General features: G+C 43.4%; 1 protein-coding gene across 1 annotated transcript in view; it reads left to right on the plus strand.

The window, feature by feature from the left end:
* Positions 1–270: 270 nt before the first annotated feature.
* The window catches only part of LOC139071774 (uncharacterized), a 159,510-nt gene continuing 139,047 nt past the window's right edge, over positions 271–20,733 (plus strand). Inside the window, exon 1 of the mRNA XM_070554828.1 lies at positions 271–3,217. Within this exon, the coding sequence (XP_070410929.1) occupies positions 630–3,152 (2,523 nt within the window). The 5' untranslated portion in view covers positions 271–629 and the 3' untranslated portion in view covers positions 3,153–3,217. The remainder of the gene's footprint in view (positions 3,218–20,733) is intronic.

Raw genomic sequence — 20,733 nt, forward strand, 5'->3', positions numbered from 1 at the left:
ACTTTGTAATGTTTCTCTGGCTGATCGTGTAATGCAGGGCCGGCCCAAGCCCTTGTGGGGCCCTAAGTAGGATTTCCTTTGAGGCCTCCCTTAACAACAACACCAGATGACTCATCCTTCCTAGGCTACACTATGTGTAATATACCCACTATCAATAGCATAATTTGTAAGCAGCATCTCACCAGTGTTATGGCTATTGATTTTAACTTTACAGGAGTAGCAAACCAACAAAAATGCTCTAATTTATCTGCATTTCCAAATGCAGTGTTATTTAAGTGTGGTACAATAATTCAGCTATTTGAAAGTAACAAAAACAGACAAACACTGAATTTATAGTAAACAAGTTTTGGACTAGATGTAGAACAATGAGCAAACACTACACAATAAAACCAAATGACACTATAGAAAATAATATTTAAATATTGTGCGATATCCATGCTTTCGTTCTTTTTTAAACACAGAAACAGTTTTGTTTACCTGTTTGTAGCTACGGTTTCGCCGACAGCTGCCGGCTTCTTCAGGCTGACGCTGATGGTGGCGCGTCACTTCCTTCTCCGTTTATCTGCGGGCAGCAGAGGACGTTGTCGCCCTCTACTGCCCGCTCTCCCCTCTCCGACGATGCACCTAAGATGTTCAAAGAGAAATACGGACAACAAGGAACGAAGGACTTCCGCCGTTTGGAACGATTACACCAGAAACGCGCACGTCTAAGAAACCACCTTCGCTTCTGTTTAAGATGCCGGGACGAAAACATCACACCCACAAGCCTACAGCTGAAAACATCGATCCGGACCCAGACAGCACAAAATATAATAGAAAGAGCACAGAGAGCACTGCTCAAGGAGAGGATAAGGAACGTCATAACCAAACAGAGGCGTGTGGAGGACGAACTGGAAAGAGGACACCTGGACTTGAAAAGGAATTACAAACTTGATAAACAAATGGAGGAACTAATTAAAGGACACATGATGGAAAAACAGGAACAAGAGTTCATAAAAGTGAAAGAAAGACACATAAAGAAGTTAAACAGACTCATAAACAAGAAAAAGAGGGGAGAAATACAAGGCAACTCCACACCAAACTCATGGGTATGTAACATTTCACAATACAAACTAACAGAAGCAGAAGAAAGCATATTAAAGAAAGGTTTAAACTTTGCAGTCACACCAAAAGAAATACCATATGATGAATTTATTGTAGCAACAGAACTAGCATGTCAACAGATCACAGATGAGGGAAAGAAAGCAGAACTCAGAAATAACGTAGTTGGGATATTAAAAAACAGCCAAATTCAACACAGCAATATTACAAAAGAAGAACAATCAGCCATGACAGCTTTATCCAAAAATGAACAGATAATTATTCTACCGGCAGATAAAGGAAGAACCACAGTAGTTATGGACAGAGAAAAATATAAACAACAGATGAAACAGATGCTAGAAGACAAAAATACATATGAAATACTTAAAAAAGATCCAACAGAAAACATTAAGAAAAACATGAAAAAATTACTGAAGCCACTGCACGAAAAAGGCAAAATAACAGAAAAAATGTACAAACACTGGATTCCCACAGCAAACATAACACCAAGAATATATGGAACACCAAAAATACATAAACAAAACACCCCACTTAGACCAATAGTTGACAGCATAGGTACACCAACATACAACATGGCAAAAGATATCAGCAGAATCATCAGCCCGTTATTAGGAAATACAGACCAACACTGCAAAAATAGTATAGAATTGGCAAAAGAACTAAAGGAAATTACAATAGAAGACAACGACATACTCATCTCACATGACGTCACATCTCTGTTCACAAAAACACCAACCCAAAAAACCATAGACATAGTAGTTAACAGAATCAGACAAGACAAAACTTTACATAAAAGGACAAACCTCACAGCAGATGACATAGCACAACTGATAGGACTGGTAGCTAACTCCACTTACTTCACATACGACAACACAATATACAAACAACTGGAAGGCTTCGCCATGGGTAACCCGTTATCAGCCACCCTGTGCGAGTTTTTCATGGAAGACCTGGAACAAAAAGCCATAGCCACCGCCCCCCCAAACTGCAAAATAAAACTATGGAAACGCTACGTAGACGACATACTGGAAATCATACCAAAAGGTCAAACAGAAACACTAACACAACACTTAAACAATATTGACGACACGGGCAACATAAAATTCACTTATGAGTTAGAAACAGAAGGCAGCATAGCATTTATGGACATGAAAATCACCAGGCAGACCGACGGGACCCTAAACATAAACACATACAGGAAACCAACACACACAGACCAATATCTATTATGGACATCAGAACACCCCACCATACACAAAATGTCAGTAATCAGAACATTATATCACCGAGCAAACATAATAACAGAAGAGAGAGACCGTAAACAAGAGGACAAACACATACAACACGCTTTAAAGACCTGCAGATACCCGACATGGGCAATAAACAAAGGAAAACAACAAACAAAAACAGAAAGCAAAGAACAACCCAAAAAAAGAACCAGAAACCCAGAAAGACAAGAACCAAAACCAGTGATAACCCTACCATACATCAGAGGCATAACGGAAAAAATAAGAGCAACAATGAAAAAACACAACATAAACACACCAACAAAGCCATACACAACAGTTAGAAACAGATTAGTACACCCAAAAGACAAAATATCAGCTGGACAAAAATGTGGAGTCATCTACGAAATCCCATGCAAAATATGCAATAAAACATACATAGGAGAAACCGGACGCCAACTCAATACACGGACAATAGAACACAGAAAGGAGTGCGAGAAAGAGGCAAATCGTAAACACACAAGAGCAGCAAAAGAAGAAGCAGAAAGCACAATAAAAAAGTCAGCCGTAACAGATCATTGCTTAAGAGAAAACCATATAATGGACTGGGACAGCACACGGATCATAACCACCGAACAACAAAAATACAAAAGATGGATCAAGGAAGCAATAGAGATAAGGAGACGTGGATGTGGGACCATGAACAGGGACGACGGAGTTTACACGCTGGACCACGCATGGGACTGCATCGTCGGAGAGGGGAGAGCGGGCAGTAGAGGGCGACAACGTCCTCTGCTGCCCGCAGATAAACGGAGAAGGAAGTGACGCGCCACCATCAGCGTCAGCCTGAAGAAGCCGGCAGCTGTCGGCGAAACCGTAGCTACAAACAGGTAAACAAAACTGTTTCTGTGTTTAAAAAAGAACGAAAGCATGGATTTAGAAAGACACAGCAAGAACACACCTAAGATTGTGCGATATCATTTAGTTAGTTTTATTCAAAGTTTTTAAAACATTTTTTTCTCTAATCATTTTGGTGCTGTTAAGCCTGGTTTATGCTTCTCCGTCAGCTCCGCAAGGGACAGACACGCACGGATTGACGGAAGCGTTTTGCTCTCATACTTCTCCGTCTCCTGGAGAGTGTTGCAAAGCAATTGCCCGGCAGGACCACAGAGGGCGTAGCGCTGTTCTGTGGTATCCTGTCATGTATCGGTCCATGATAGTGTGTTTATATTGTGTTTTTTGTGTATATAAGAGACTTTTAACGCGGACATATTTGTCTCTCATTCTCCCACCGCTTCATGTCCACAAATAAAACGCTTGCTGCGCATCTTTTCACTCCTCCAGTCACAGGAGGATGAAACGTTCATATTTTTAGAGTTTTTTTGCGAGGCATTCTTCAAGCCTCTCCGTGTCTGCCGCTAGTTATCCTCGGCTCTCTTTGCAATGGCGGCGCTGTAAACAACAGCGGTGTCCTGACCAATCACAAGCTTGCGTAATCCGTTTCGTTCGACGGATGTTTAAAAAAGTGGGCTCGACTCCGTACGTACTTGCGTGCCTGCCGGATCCCTACGCAAGGACGGATAATGGCGTTGCGTGTCTCCACACTGACGCAGACGGAGGAGCATTAATCTGGCTTTAGAGGGCCCTCTGTGGTAATGCGTGGCCCCAAGTAGTTGCTTAATTTATGTATGCCTTGGGTCGGCTAAGGTGTAATGCACTAATATCGAGGCAGTTTGGTATCTCTTTCAGAAGGAGAACTTAAAAGTTAAATTTTTGGTGAAAATAACAATGTGGCAGGATGAGGTAAGGCAATAACAATGCCACCTTAGGAGCTTTACCCAAGGGATTAGTAAATATGGCCGCATTATATGAATTCATTAACCCAAAATTGTCACAATCTGCTCCTGCCTCGCTGACTGTGTCTCTCCTCTGCCCCTGCCTCCCTGACTGTGTCTCTCCCCTGCCTGATTAGTCTTTATTGAACTCACCTGCCCCGTGTTAATCCGCCCATGTGTTCCTGATTTTCCCCTGTGTATTTATACCTCCCTTCTTGTATCAGTCTTTGTCGGATCATTGTTTGTTGTCAGCGTTGTTTTGTTCTGTCATTCCTGCTCTGCCATTAAAACCATTTTTACTTTATCCAAGCCTGCATTTTTACCTCCTGGTCAGCTCCTCCACACATGGTCCGCCGTCATCCACACCCACAACGTGACAAAAATAACCCTTTTGTTCAATTGACCACATAAGATGAGAAACCGTGATCCAACTGTTCACGCAACACATTGTCACTCCCAGCGTATCAAAAACAAACGCTTGATCAGCCACCCCCTGCGTCACACCACTGACGCCAAAAGTGCCCTTTTTGGTCACTTCTGTACGAAAAGGGGTTTTCCCCTTTTCTGACTGCAGATTCCAATGCAGCATAAAACTGACGCGATGGGTTTTCCGCAGCCAGGGCACAAAACAAGCTTATTGTACTGCAACCAAACCTTATCCTCTTGTTATTTAACCTTCCCCTCACCCATATCCAGAGGTGGCGTGTAGCCCCCCCCCCCCCCCGGTTTAGACGCGGGGGGGCTACACGCTTTATGATGAGGACAAACAGCCATTTTTACCGCAGTTTTGCCCAAAAATATCAGTTCAGTCCCTGTGATCCACTCGCTGTTTACCTCCTCTCTCCCTCCTCTCCTGTGGGTTGGAAATCGCACCTTCACGCACCGGTGTGACGTCATCAGAATTCTGCTCGGTTCGGCAACCAGACTCGGTTCCGTGTTTGAAATGTGTTTCCTTACCGCGCACGGAAGCGGCAAAATTACGTTTAGCGCTCCTAAGAAGCCGATTATCAGCGTTCTGCTCATAAAACAGAAGACCTGCAGGCCTCTGTGAGTTAATCCTGATACTGTTCAGGTGTAAACATTGTGCTCCATCCCTGTGTTTGAACTCAGAAGATGCTCCTTGATGCCACAGATATGTGATGATTTAGCTTGTTTCTTGTTTTACTCCAGAATAAGAGATTAAATTATTACAAAAGCAGTTCAGCGTAGTTAAATTAGTCATTCCAATGATTCTAACATGCTGCTGTGTGTGTGTGTGTGTGTGTGTGTGTGTGTGTGTGTGTGTGTGTGTGTGTGGGACTGCATAAGGCAGCATGGCTTCATCAAATCCATGCATCCTATATCTTGGCTGAAGTAACGGCTCAGGAAAATAACTTGTATTTAATAAACAATGATGTCTCTGCAGTGTTTATGATAGTGTTTTATCTTATATGTCTTTGGTCTGGGAGGTGTAACTTATCATGATACAAGCCTTTTAAAACATGTTAAAGTGTTACAAGAGGAGATAAATGCATAAATTTAAAGTTCATGTTTGGAGACCAACCTTCACAGTTCGGAGGCTCACGCTGGTGAGGAGACACCATTAGTTCTAGTAACACCTGGGCTCCCAAGGCCTATTCTGACAGGATGTACGTTACGGGACCCCTAAGGATTTTAGTTGGATGATTGGAGGATTATTTAGGAGGATTGGGATGAACAAACTGGTTTCAATGGTGAAGGGTTAAAGGTATTGGCTCGGCATTAAAATTGTAGAAATGCAAAATAACTACACTTTATTATCTATATAAACATGTACTGGGTCCAGTTTTTTATTTTATTAAGGACTTTTGTCATAAATCATTACAGAAAATCCAAAATCCTCTCCTCCAGACAGTGAAGAACTGTGTTTCGCATACGTCACTCCAGCACGTAAAACAAGCTAGCTGCTGATGCTAATATTGTGAATCACTGTTATTTGTTTACTTTCATGCTCCTAATTACTACGTAAAATTGCGTTTACAGCTGCAGCACAAGGTCCGAGCCATGTGTCTGTGTGCTACACGCATTTTTAAATAACAGGTCTGATCTAAAATAATAACCTAAATCCATCTAGAACCGCACCACTACTTCTGGACTCCAGACGAGTCCCGTTAGCATGACTGCAGCAAAACTAACCGTGTTCGCTCCGGTAAGGAAAGAACAAGTCCTTTGGGAAAGCTACGACACACACACGCACGCACGCACGCACACACACACACACACGCACGCACACACACACACACACACACAGATATAATCTAAAAGATGATCTCTATATTTCAACATTAAAACCTCCATGACATCCTGGATTAGTGCAAACAACGAGTTGAGCTAAGGAGTTACTCCAGCATCAGGAAGATTTATTCTGGTAAATTGTTGGTTAAATATTTTCCAGAGTTATGTCAATAAATACACACAGCAGTAAAACTGTAGATTACTGAACTATATTGGGACACATGATGGAGCTAAGACCAGCTGAAAACTTGTCAGCTTAGAGCTCCCAGTGGAGCACAGAAATGAAATATTTAAGAAAAGTAAACAAACTGTACCGATTTTGGTTCTGAAGATGAACAGAATCCTCCTCTATGTCCAAATCAGGTCGCAGGTCTTCTGAGTCAAACGGTCTAAAACATGTCTTTACCTCTGGTAGTGATATCCAGCTGGCGGGGTCGGAGTTCGGTTGAACTTCTCCAGTAATCTAATATCCATTCTCGTCGCCGTATCCCAGAGAAAAAACAAATCTGATGGACTAGTAGAGGCTTCAGAAGCTACATCTGATTGATGACACATTGTTCTCTGCTATAACGCTAACGCAGAAACAGCGGAGCCAGGCGTTGTTTTACTACAGCTGTTTCAGCAGAGCTCCATGTGAAACGTCAACTGCTGCCCAGGGCTTAGACTGGAAGTTAGTTTCTGTTTTTCCCGCGCCGGTCACAAACATCAGATTTTCTTACAATTCCAGACGTCAAAATCCAAAAACTTTTTTCATCTGAGGTTTTAATATACATTTACACATGCTGTTCAAACGAATTTTGCCTCTGGCCGATATCTTTAAATGAGTGAGTGAACCCACTACCAAAGATGAACTCTGCTAACTTTAAAAATCAGCTGCTCTAAATAAGCATTCAGGGAAAAGTCATGCTTGTGACTATAACCTAATTTATGTTACTAGTTTGCAGTGTAACTGACTTTGTACTTCAATATGCATATTTGTTCATTTAATTTAAAAAAATGGCCACTTTGACATTTATACCCCATAGTCTTTTTTTAACTATTCAGAAGAGCCCGTCCTTGCACAGTCAAAAAAGTTACTAAGTAACTTTTACTCTGACTACATTTGAAATAAGCTACTTTTTACTTTTACTTGAGTACATTTTGAGGCAGGTAATTTTACTTGTAATTGAGTAAAATTTCATGAAAGTAATTATACTTGTACTGAAGTACAACATTTTAGTACTCTTTCCACCTCTGCCCATATCCTAAACTTAACCATCTTGCTAGCTAACACCTCATCAGAATTATGGGGAGGAGGAAAAAGTCCAGCCAATGAAATTGACCTGGATTTGAAGGAAGTATTAATGTTTTTGGGCACAAAGACTGGGTTGGGGCATAATGCAGCAGACCCGCCATCTTCCCAGATCCTGAGGCATGCGGGAGCCACTGAGAGGGCGGTTAGGTCGCTCACTCTCTTGACTGATGCCAGCGCCAGCAGCAAGGCAGGTTTGAGTGACAGGAACTTGAGTGAGACCTGGTCCAAGGGTTCAAATGGGGCTTCAGATAAGCCGTGCAGCACCACCGTCACGTCCCACTGGGGAAATAGCGGGTGGGACACAGGTCTGTTCCTTCTGACACCTTTTAGAAAACGTTTTGTGAGGAGATGATTGAAAACAGATCTATCTCCAAAACCCTGGTGACGGGATGAGATAGCTGTAGCATATGTTTTATCAGCATCTGCAAAAACGATAGGACATCCGCCAGCTGGCAGGAGAGCGCTTGAACATTCCGTTCTGTGCACCATTTCTGGAAAGCTGCCCATTTAGCAGCATAAGATGTGACAGTAGAAGGTGCCCGCGCACTCTGAATCGTGGCGACCACATCATGCGGCAGCCCAGAAGCCTCTAAGCGTGACCGCTCAGCGGCCAGACCCACAGCCGTTGGCCTATTTCTGGAGGATGTTTGATTATCCCATCCTCCTGGAGAAGAGCGTCCGCCCTCCATGGGAGCCTCCACCGGGAGCTGGACACTAGTGCTTGCAGGTCTGGAAACCATGACGCAGACAAGCGTCTGGGAGCTACCAGAATTACAGAGAGCTGTTCCGACTGAACTCGGGCCAGGAGACAGGGAATCAGTGGGACTTGCGGAAACGCGTACAGGAGCGTCTGAGGCCAGGGCTGGTGTGTAAAGGCGTCAGCTCCGAGTGGGGGGTGGTCCCGGGGACTCAGGGAAAACCAAAGGGGACACTGAGCATTTTCAAGAGCAGCGAACAGATCCACAGAGGGTTCCCCGAACTTGATCCATATCTGTGATATCCGTGTGGGATGCAGATGCCAGTCGGAGTCGGGGGTCCCCCTCTCGACAGGATGTCTGCTGCCACATTCAGGACCCCCGGAATGTAGGTGGCTTTGATGGACAGCAGGTGGACATGTGCCCAACACAGTAAATCTGTGGCTACGCACAATAGTGGGAGGGATCGAACTCCCCCATGGCGATTTATGTAGGCTGCCGCCACCTGGTTGTCCATGTGAACTTCGACATGACGGCCTTCGAGAAGGGCAGCAAAGTGTCTGATCACATTCCTCACTGTCATAAGCTCCAACACATTTATGTGCTCGTGTGTGTGGGAGGGCCAGTGATCTGCCACTGTATGGGGCAAGCACGTGCCGCCCCATCCCAACAGTGACGCATCCGTAAACACAGACACGTGTGACGTAGGACATCCGATGGGGACCCCGTGTGAGAGGATGCAGGGATTCCCCCAGTGAGCGAGGTCCCCGCCCACTGAAGGGGGAACCCTCAACATATGTCTCTTCTGCCGTATCGGGTGTACCCAGAGGCAGATGAACCAACGCTGTAGGCGTCTCGTGTGCAGTAAACGTAATGGCACCACAGCGTGGGCTGCAGCCATCATGCCCATGACTAGTTTCATGACTAACAGTGCTATCACGATCTTGCGGGGTTGCATGCGGGAGATCACCGTGGTGAGATCTGCCGCTCTCGCCGGAGACATAGTGCTCTCATTAGGGAGGCGTTCAGCTCCACCCCGAGAAACACAATCGACTGGGATGGAAGGATGGAGCTCTTTTCCCAGTTTATGGAAAACCCCAGGGTTGACAGATGCTCTATTAACTTCCTGGGTTGCTCTGGCGCCTCGTCCTTGGACAGGCGCATAGGAGCAGATCGTCCAGATAAAACCCTCATTCCCGCCGTGCGCAATGGCTGCAGAGCGGTCTCCAGACATTTGGAGAAAGTGCGCGGGGCTAGCGAGTAGCCGAAAATGAGACGATTGAACTGGTATTGAACTCCCTTGAATGAAAAGCACAGGAACTAAAGGATGCGTCTTTCAGGTCTATTGACGTGAACCAGTCCCCGGAGCGCACATATTCTAGGACTTGCCTCATTGTTAACATGCGGAAATGCATCACTGCTATGGAGCAGTTGAACAGGGAAAAGTTGAGAATTGGTCTCTTTCCTCCCGACTTCTTCGGTACTAAGAAGTAGCGGGAGTAGAAGCCTGAGAGCTCTTGTCCGCAAGGGACTTGGGAAATGGCGTCCTTGGACAGAAGTTCCCGCAGCTCCTGCTCCAGGGCCTGAGATTGTTCCTGTGACGTGAACGTCGTCTCCACTATCCCGTTGAAGGGAGGAGGAGCGGACTGAAAATGGAGTGTGTGACCGTAATGAATGGTCTCCGATATCCAATTGCTCATGAGACAAAGGCGGCGCCATTCTTGCACGCGTTCCGACAGCGGACGTGTGTTCGAGGTCACGTGAAGGACGTCTGAGGACTGGGTTCGCGCCCTTACCACTGTCGCTCGCACCAGAGAACTGGGAGCGACCCATGGAGGGCTGCGCTCGAAAGGGCGAGTGTGAAACAGCTGGAAGAGGCTGATCCGCACTGCGGAGCGTGGAGTCCAAAGTTAAAGGATGAGTCGGAGCCATGCCCATGTACGGGGACGACAAAGTGCCAGCGGATGGAGCCGCACACTGTGTCGCCGCGCGTGGTTGCGATAGCGCCATGACATCCCGTCCCACTCAACGTTGTGGGGGAAGCGGAATGTGTTGGGCCTGGCTGGAAGCCAGGGCCGGTGCGCAAATGGAGTGCACCCGAACAGCTGGCCGTCTAATATGACTGACTGCGGGAACATGCAGATGTGTCGCAGTGCTTGGTGTGGGGAACATGTGTGAGGATTCAGCAGAGGATTCTGCAGAGGACTGTAGGATTGTGCTCTCTATGTGAAATTTTTTGGGTTTTATTTCAAAACCAAAATCATTCACAGAGTTATTACAGTCAGAAGCACACACATTCCCCCCAACAAGTCATTTTCGTGGTTGCTTTCAGAGAGGTTCCTGCGACTGTGACTGCCTAGATGGTGTCTGCTGTCTCTTTCGAAACCATTGGCCGCCAACTCTCTGGACCTGCTGAGGTGGAGCCGAAGCGGGAGGCCAGCTACACAGGGCGTGCGGTGCAGCTGGGCGCCTGAAGTTTCCGCATTGTTCGTCCCATCCTCTGGAGGAACGGCCGGAGTGCGAGGCTGACCGAGGGTGGACCAGGTCTCGCACCGTGGCTGACAGTTCAGCTGTCTTCTGAGCCCTCTCAATGACGCTCCTAAGATGGGAACCAAACAGAACGTCAGAGGTGATGGGGTCTTCCAGCATCTCTCTGTGCAGGTAGATGTTCAGGAATGGAGGGCAGGGCATTGAGCCACAAGGCCCGCTGGATAAGGGTCTGTCAGGCAGCAATGCGAGCAGAACCAGTGAGTACAGCAGCGCACAGATTGAGAATGGCATCAGCAGTTTTAGTAATAATGGCTTTTGACTCTTCAGGAGCGTCAAGCTCTTCCACCATTTTGGAAACGCCAAAGGCAAGAAGGGCAATGTTATTTCCTGCAGCGCCGGTCTGGAAGGCGCACTGGTGTGCGCGATCGGTGAGCCGCGTCAGCAGCTGGTCATGCTTAGGAGCGGGAACTGCTCGCGGGCCAGCGAGGTGGTTCTTGGCGACAAACAGCGAGGCCAAATCCGGCTCCAGTGGAGGAAGGGATGGCCAGCCTTGGTCGGAGAAGCCCTCGACCTTGGTAATGGGCGCATATGTGGAAATTGGTGCCTTGAGCTTAGCAGGTTCAGAGAAGGTGGCAGACCAGCAGCTCATGGCAGCAGGGAAGCACAGCCAGATGGGGTCTGGACAGCGCACCTGTGTTGCCCCGAAAATTCCCGCCAAATCATCTGCTTCATGCGGAGCCGTTTCTGGCACAGCTAGCCCCTTGCGCACCGCAGCCGCGGAGATGATGGCAGGCAGCTCCTGGAGCAGTTCTCTAAATGCTGGCAGGGAGGAGCGAGAAGTCACTGGAGCCGAAGGACCCGCTGAGCAAGGCTCGTCGACCTCCGCGTTGTCCAGGAGGGAAGAAAGGCTATGGCAGCCAGCCTCGTCGTACTCCTCACTGTCGATGATATCGTCCAGTTGGTTGAAGCCAGCCGGCTCCTGTCCGATGTTGAAGAACTGTAAGGCCGTGTCCAGCGAGTACGTGTCAGCCACCGGAAATTCCTCGTCGGCGGCGGGGGTGAAGTACTCAACCCGGCGGTTCTTTTCAGCCATGGGCAGAGTGGCACAAAATGGGCACGAGGCCTGAGGGGTCAAGGCCAGGCCAGTGTGGTGAGCCCCGAGACAGACCTTACACTTGGCGTGCAGGTCGCCGCTGGAGATGGAGCCCGTCTGGCAGGCCAGGCAGGTCCTGGCGTCACTGGACATGGTAGGTGAGTAGAATGCTTCTTGGATAATTGCTCTTTAAAGGAAGCTCTTAAGCTTGGCTTGAAGAGATAACGGAGGCAAACAGTGGAGTCGCTCTACTTATATACCCACAGGGGTGCCCACCATTGGTGGGCGTACATTTAAGCTCTTCATGATTGGCTGATGCTGAGATCATCCTTCCAATAGCAGCTAGCTTAAGGGCTAAGACTAGACGAAATAGAACATTTGTTTGGCAAGGAAATAATATAAAAACAATCAAAATTCCTAATAGACCAGAAGATGCTTAGAAGTGGGGAGCAGTTTCGTGGGCTTCTGGTACACAACCCTGTTTCACATCTGCACTCATGTTTTGCTGAACCAACTCTAAAGCAAGGACACAGAAAGTACTGCACATGTTAGAGAAATGCTGTCACCAGTTGCACGGACACTCTTAGCTTCAAAGCAGTTACAATAAACACACAAGCTCAAATGGTTTGTAGTGATGCTGTGGTGAACCAAACACCACACAGTTAAAGTCTGATTTATACGTCTCCATCGGCTCTACGAATGAGAGACGCACATGCACTGATGGAGATGTTTTACCTTTGGACTTCTCCATCAACTGGGGGTTGTTGCAAAGCAGTTCCTTGCCTAGACAACAGTGGGAGTAGTGCTTATTTGGAGGATATCCTTCATCTCTGGAAAAAGTGAAGAGGTAAATGTGTAAAACATCAATGTTTAGGAATGGTGAAAGTTTTGTAACCGCTTGTTACAAATCAGTAAATGCGTTTGGTCCTAATGGGCTCATGTAGAAGGAAACATAGCATCTAATACGGCACCGCCCAGAGACTTAGATCTGCTCCAATGTATTTTAGACCTGATTTTTATGGTTATATGTTACAAAGCCGCCAATATTTTTCAACAACTGGACATTATTTATTCATTTTCAACAATATTTCGATGGATATTTCCACAAAAACCACACATTGTCTCTTTAAGATGTCGATAAACATGCCCCAGTTCTGTTTTTGAAGATCTGTTCCAATTTCCAATTCTTGTACTAATCAGACTTTTCTGTTAGAAATGTACCTGACAAAGTCAATCTGAATTAGAGTACAGTTAAATCTTACTAATGTCAAAGTCGTGTTGACCCAGCAAATCATTCTGAATGTAGGCTGATTCCGATCACTAACCAGCTGTTCCTTTGGCACACCTCTATAGAAGTAGGTGAAGACACAGTTTACTTCCAGGCTAAATAAGCTTATTGATGAAGAAGCTCCTGAAGAAAGGTAGACCAAAAGGAAAAGACAAACAATCAGCAGTGCCCTAAAAACATTAATGGAATAGTTTGTTTGCCGTAGATTATAGCTTTCTCTGATGAAGTTGATTTACAGTTGTGTTTATTGGCTGACTGCCATGTCAGAACAAAGAAGGAAGACAACAAAAGAGTTACATTGAACTGCTCCAAACATACATTCATTATTCTGATAAAAGAAAAATGTTCATGAGTAAATAAACTTTCATAAAAAAACACAAGGTTATAGCTGTTTTTGTTTAAGTGAAAACACCTTTGTTAATGCATCTGTTTCACTTCTGTAAGATGCTTTTAAAATGCAAAACAAACTGAAACAAACAAAAAAAAAACTTCAAAGACATGCAAAGTAAAGAAGTAGTTGGTTCAGGTTTGTTGATCCACCAATCAAAAGCAAACAAAACATCCTTTTTTCTTTTGTTTTTACTTTATTACTGTAACCGATACAGGCAACTCTGACAGCTTATTTTCTTAACGTGAGCAAGTGTCCCTAACTCGAGGTGTGCGCCACCACATGTTTAGCTGTCAAAACATTTTTGAGGAACTCTGATGAAACGGAAGAATGGCAGTTCTGGAAACCATCAAAAACCATTTCCCATTGGGAAGCTGCTGCAGCTGGTGTCATAATACGACACATGGCACATCCCTGCCTGCTGAAGATTTGCTTCAGTGGAGTATCTGACATCTCCACAACTATCGGCTTAATTGATGTAGTTAAGTATGCACCCGGAATCTCTGAGTTGTAAATACCTGCAGTAATGTAGTGTAAAATTATTATTCCAACATCAAGAAACAGCCATAATTCGCAGCTGTCAGTTCTGCTGCATATTAATTTAGCAAATGTGCTGTTGTTTAGAAGCTGTTAAATGGAAAGTATTCCTCTGTTTTGCCACCATAAAACATTAATTACCTCACCTGGAAGTTCTTTAAATGTAAGTTTTCTTGTTGCTTTGACCTTCAGGAACACTTTACAACAGGCTTCTTCTGTGGGAGCCTGTGAGGACGACATGCATTTACTGATTTGTAACAAATGGTTACAAAATAAACGTTGTTGTTTTACACATTCACCTCTTCACTCATTGCCAGTGATGAAAGGAAGTCTGATTGCTGCAGTTTGCACTCAGGGATTTTTGCCCCTAATGGCCATCCATTGGTAAGATCTTCCTCAAGCACAAAAGTTCTGCTTTCTTGCAATGATTAAGGTATGTACTGCCCCTTATTGCCAGGGAAAATACACATTGTCACTTTAAAGTAATAATAAATAGTTTTTTAAACTTTAAGCTTGAGACATTGATCTAAATGAATGTTGGATTAGAAACTTGACCAGTTTCATGCTTGACACCACTCTGCAGCCCCCTGCTAACCAAAAACGGCACTTGATTGTTTTGTGGAGCGGGTAAGCTTCTTAGCTAATGCTAGCAGTTAGCATTTTCTGTTTGCTGATTGTCAATCTAAAGCACAAAAAGAAGAAAAAAAAGAAGTTTGCATTTTTCTGTTGGGTGGAGTGTGGAAGTAAAAGTAAGAGAGTAATATCTTTTGAGGTGAAGCAAAGAGCTGAAACCGGAGTGAACATCGGTGCGGTCTACACTAGTTTGAGGGAGCTAAAGGAGGCTACAAAATCATGGAGCGATAGTGACCTGGCTTTGTTGCTATGGGACTTGTGAGTAAAAATATTTTTGTCCAACAGTGTGGGTCTTTTTGTAGTTTATTTTTATTGTTAGTTGGCTCTTGTTAGTGTTAGCTCATTGTTAGCACTAGCTACAAAAGGCTGCAGGGTTGCTCACGACAGTTGTAAATCCACTTTCAACCAGTAGGGCGGAGGAGCAGGAACCTGCTATGTGTTTTTTTTAAATAATATGAACTTTCCAATGTTATTTTATTGATAGTATTTTAACCTTCAAAAGCAGTTGGCTTTTGTCACAGAGGACAGGTGTTGGAAGGGAATGATAGAGAGAACTGGACTATTAAAAACAGGTTAAGCTTGTCTCTGCACTATTTCTAACAGGCTCAGTTTGTTCCCTGCAGGCTCTCAGTGATTTGGAGAGTGACCCTGACCCTTTGCTTCTATACAAAGACAAACACACACTGACATCCAAACGTGTATGCACACACACACACACACACACACACACACACACACACACACACACACACACACACACACACACACACACACACGCACGCACGCACGCACGCACACACACACACACACGCACACACACACGCGCGTGAGCCTTTGCTCTGAAAATTGCTGCACACTTCACTAGGTCTGAATCACACTGCATGTACTTGTCGTCTGCATACAAGCCTTAACAAGACCTTCAAAGCTGTTCTCATTTCACTGTAAAGCTCAATGATTTAGTCTGCCTCTAAAGACATCAGAGGAAGGACAGGTGTCCCCGCTCAGATTATTGACACGACCTCGATCTCCAGAATCTTGTCGCAAACGAATAAATGAAACACTACAGGCAAGAGTTTAAAATATGGATGTCTGATTGAGTCTAATGATCTTCTCTGCAAGACATAACGTATTTGAATTTATTTGAAGGAGTGAAAAATATAGCATATTCCTTTTTTTTAACTAAGAAGTCCTCAATGGATATTTTCTCCCTTTTCCCCTAAAGTCATAATAAAATGCAGGAGGTAAAATTCATGTCTGCGACCTTTATTTGCCCCATTGCACAGCCATCTCTGTATGGAGTAATTAGAGGAGCACATTAAGTATTAATCCAAATACGGTTTCTCCACTGATGGTACCAAATGGGATATCTTTGCAAAGTAGTTAAACTCTGTAGAACAAAACAAAACCATTCTTGAATAGAAAAAAAATAAACTAGCCTTATTTAAATGAGTTATTTTTCAACATTTTCTTTGTTCGAATAAAGTCCCCAATGTCTGTGTTTGATTGTGACTTTCCTTGCTAAAAACAAATTTTACTTTTTTAACTACAGTTAATGCAGATCTCAAAAAGTGCAGCTGTGTGGGAGTAAGTCAGCTGTCATTTGCAAATTCTTAAATGTCTTGAGATTTGTCCTAGAAAATTTAGGACAGTTTTGTAAAATGGGAGGCAGGCCTTGCATCTGTCAGTGTGCCCAGGGCAGCTGTGGCTACATTGTAGCTCATCATCACCAGTGTGTAAATGAGTGGGGGAATGATTGTTTTGTGAAGTGCCTTTGGGGGCACTATAAAAATACAGGCCATTTACCCTTTAAACCAGTGACGTCCACTCCTGGTACTTGAGGGCTACTACCCTTCACACTTTGGTTGTGGTCCAACACACCTGACTCAATACTTTAATTACCTCTTCAGCCTTCCTAAGTTCTTTGGAAACCTTTTAATCATCCTTTGATTGAAATTAGGTGTGTTAGAGCAGATAACTCTCTAAAAGATGCAACGCTTGTCTGAACCATGACTTTAAACAAGCAAAAAATAAACTTTATATCAAAGCAAATAGTAGGCTTGGTCTGTGTCTATATTTTAATACCGTCCAACTTTCTCCACATTTGACCAAGGTGTAAGGTGTTAGCAGGACCAATTTAAAAATGATGACGTAAGCCTCATGTGTAACTACCAAACTGTTGGCTTGGACCTTCAGTGTTGAGAAACTGAACAACAAACACTATTTCTAAAACAATAACAACAAAACACACATATATTAACAACTTAAAAATAAATGCAGCTTATAAAAAGATTTTTTACCTGAAAAACCAGCATGTTTACTTTTTCCAGCATGCACATAGGATATTGTAAGACTGCTGAAAACACGCTTCCTTGAGCTTCTGGCACAGACACATGGGTGCTTTGCGGCTAGTGACGATGTTGTCTCAATTAATAGCAGACTCCAAACAGAAGGCTGCTATTTCAGCTCCAGCTCACTCCTCTGCTGTGCCGACAGGGCGTACATCTTTCACGGTCATCTTTTGTTTGCACAAATGACCTCATCCTTCGCCGTTGGTTTCGAACCCAAAATGCTTCCAAACTGTGGAAGTTGCCTAAAAGCACAGTGTGTAACACTTTAACTTTTTTATTTGTTTTTTTTTTTTACATTTTTTATGTATCTCATTCACAAACATATCCTTTTGAATTAATATTCATCACCCGTGTTTATTCCAAGTACTGCTATAGGAGTTGACGTCACTTCTCCCGGCATGCAACAGTTCAAATCGAAACGGCGCCATATTGGCAGGCAGAAGCCGGCAGCTGGACTATTTGTTATTGTCAGAAAACTTAATCAGACAGGAAATATGGTAGATTCCTGTTGTGCCCCAGGATGCAGAACAGACACGGACGACATAAGGGATGAGCCATCTACAGGATTCCCCAAGATCCGGAGCGCCACAAACGTTGGATCATTGTAATAAAACGCGCTAGTAACCGGGCTGAAATGAAACTATGGGATCCCGAGAGTAAAGGTTTTCGCTAATGCAGCGACCGCTTTATATCAGGTACTTAAACCAACGTTTCCTCAACTGTGTATGGTATTTATTTTAAATGCTTTTATTACGATTCTTAGTGGGCTTCCTAAACTTATTTTGGCGTGGCTTTTTCTGTCTTATTACTCCTAGCAACACGTAAACATCACGTAAAACGTTGCCTCGTGATTTCTGCGTGCTGCCGTTTACGTGTTTTATAATCACAGCAATTAACCGGCTAAGCTGTATTTAATTTTTAAGTAATGGTTGATCAATTGTCAGATCACACATAAAAAGCACTTTGGATTGCTATTATCTGTCTCACCGAGACAGATCTCAGACAGATCCTGAGACACTCCTGCCTGACATATTTATTTTATTCACGGAAAAAAAATCAAACTAGTGATTTCTCTTGGCGTTCAGTTTATACATTTAAACAGCACAGCACTCTATTTAAACTACTTACGTGTAAATCTGTTATTTGTCCATCCATCCATTTCATCCACTTATCTGGAGTCAGGTTGTGGGGGCAGTAGTGTAGAGAGGCCCAGACCTCCCTCTCCCCAGCCACCTGGGCCAGCTCCTCCGGGTAAATCCCAAGGGGTTCCCCGGCCAGGTCCGGTAAGAAGTCCGCTCCGACAGCTTCTGGCGTTTTTAAAAAGTATCCCAGGGGCACGGTAAGGGTCGGAGATGTTTAGTCTATTTAATTTCTGACTATATAAAACTGTTTCTTTGGTTTTAAAGTGTGAAGTAAACTCCGACGAAGTAAAATCCAAGCCGATCCCGTTCATGTTCATGTTTACGATCCGTGTTTGTTTACCTTTTTTTTCTGCCAATATGGCATCTACTAACTGAGAGTCACGTGGGGTCCGGAGCTCTTTTAGCTTAAAATTTAATATTTAAAAAAACATAAACTTTGGTCGAGGCATCATCTTGAAATACAGTAGCTGTTTAGGGATGTAAAAGATTTACCGCCCAGTGTTTTGGGATTTGTGCTTTGCTGTTAGTCATCAAACACAGCAAACATAATTAATATCAACACATCTAACATAAAAACAGTTTTTATTACTCAACAAAAATTTCAATCAATTCAGAAAATGCTAATTATAAGAACTAACCTGATTGCTGAATTGAACGCTGGACGTCATTTTTGATGCGCGTGGGCTTCCGTAGGTGCAATACTTACTCTGGTGCTAAAGAGCAACATTTCTTCACACACTGGGCCAGGTGTTAATTATTTAGCAGGTGTTCATTATTTTTATTGAGAAGGTTTTGAGTTTTTCTAAAATATCAGGATGTATACCAGTTAAATTTATTTTATTTTTGCTTTGATTTTTTTCCCATACATTTTGATCGCTTTTTTTTTTTTTGGGCTACAAATTTGAATACCAACACAGTAAACTAAATACACCAGCTGATTTTTCTAAAATCCATATGGAAACTATTTCCTAGATATAATTTTATCAAGTATGGCCCATTTATAATCCTGTAGTCACAGCCGCACACACACGGGTGTAAACCGGAAATGGCAATTAATGACAAAGTGTCAGATAACAGAAGGCAGAACCCTGAGAAAACACTACAACGAGATGCAGCTCTGCATGTCATCCCAGATGTTTCTCCAAATCAAGAAATATTACAGCTTATCAACTCATGTGCACTCAGTAAGCAGGGAGGAAAAGAACTGTGGGTCAGCAAGAAAACAAAATGAGTATCCATCACAATCTAAAGATCAAAGAGTAAACATGCAAACCACCCAGACTTCAAAGTGTGACGGAGATGGCCAGAGGAAAGTGCTGAGGGTAATTCTGGGCCTAAAGTAAAATCTATTCCTTTAGAAAGCAAAATAAAATGAAATCATTAAAAAAAATCCATGCAAAAAAAAAACTGTTCATAAAACTGCTCAGATTCTTGCATGATGCATTCAGTGATTTAGCAGTACAATAATTATCTTGTTCATGCACAAAAATCTGAGTGATCAGAACTATTAAAGTCTATTTGCTCAGCTTTTATAAAACTGCTTTTAGCTCAAGCCCTGACACCGGAGCAGCAAAATATCAATATTGTAACTGAGACCAAGGTGAGGTTTCTCAGCAGCATGAATCAGAGCCTGTAATTGACTCCTGTATACATTTATCCATTACCTCATAGAAAAGCTGTAACTCTGTGTAAAAACTCACCCAGTGAGTTATTAATGTGTTCATGCATCAGAAACATGCTAAAAGACAAAACACTGAAACATTTAAGGAATTGAACATTATTTTTGAACAATTACAAAGTGAACATTTTAATGAGCAGCCATGCTTTATGAACTGCTTTTATTTAAAAATAAATGAATATTGATCTGTCTCGTTAACTTTCTGTTTAGCAGCCACAAGCAATTAGAGGGTGCAGAAGCTCCCTCAGCACTTCTGCTTCAAGCATGAGCGCTGAGAAGGAAAAGAGAACAGACCACATTTAATTATATACCTATCATCACATGATTCACAATAAAAACAATAGATGAATAAAAGTTTACCAACTGCTTTGCAGGTTTTTAGATTTGTATCTGTTGTTTCAGCTGTTTCAGAATGACTAATGACATGTAAATGATATTTGTGGAACAACACTGAGTGTTTCAGGTCAGCCTCCCAGGAATGAGTTTCCCTTAATATTTTAGTGGAAGACAACTGAACTCAGAACCCTTTAGTTTTTAAAGTTTTTTTTACACGTCTAATTTGAATGAATCAGAACTGTAAACAGATTTTTGGATGAAAGGTGAAATCTTGTCAAGAAGAGAGGGAAAGGTTTGATTCTATAGCTCCTCTCAAGATAAATATTACAAGGTCTTCACAAGAACAATAATAATAAATATTTAAAATCATCAATATACAAAAATGGGAAACTGAAT

Source organism: Nothobranchius furzeri, chromosome 9 (assembly GCF_043380555.1).
Source record: "Nothobranchius furzeri strain GRZ-AD chromosome 9, NfurGRZ-RIMD1, whole genome shotgun sequence".
NCBI lineage: Eukaryota > Metazoa > Chordata > Actinopteri > Cyprinodontiformes > Nothobranchiidae > Nothobranchius > Nothobranchius furzeri.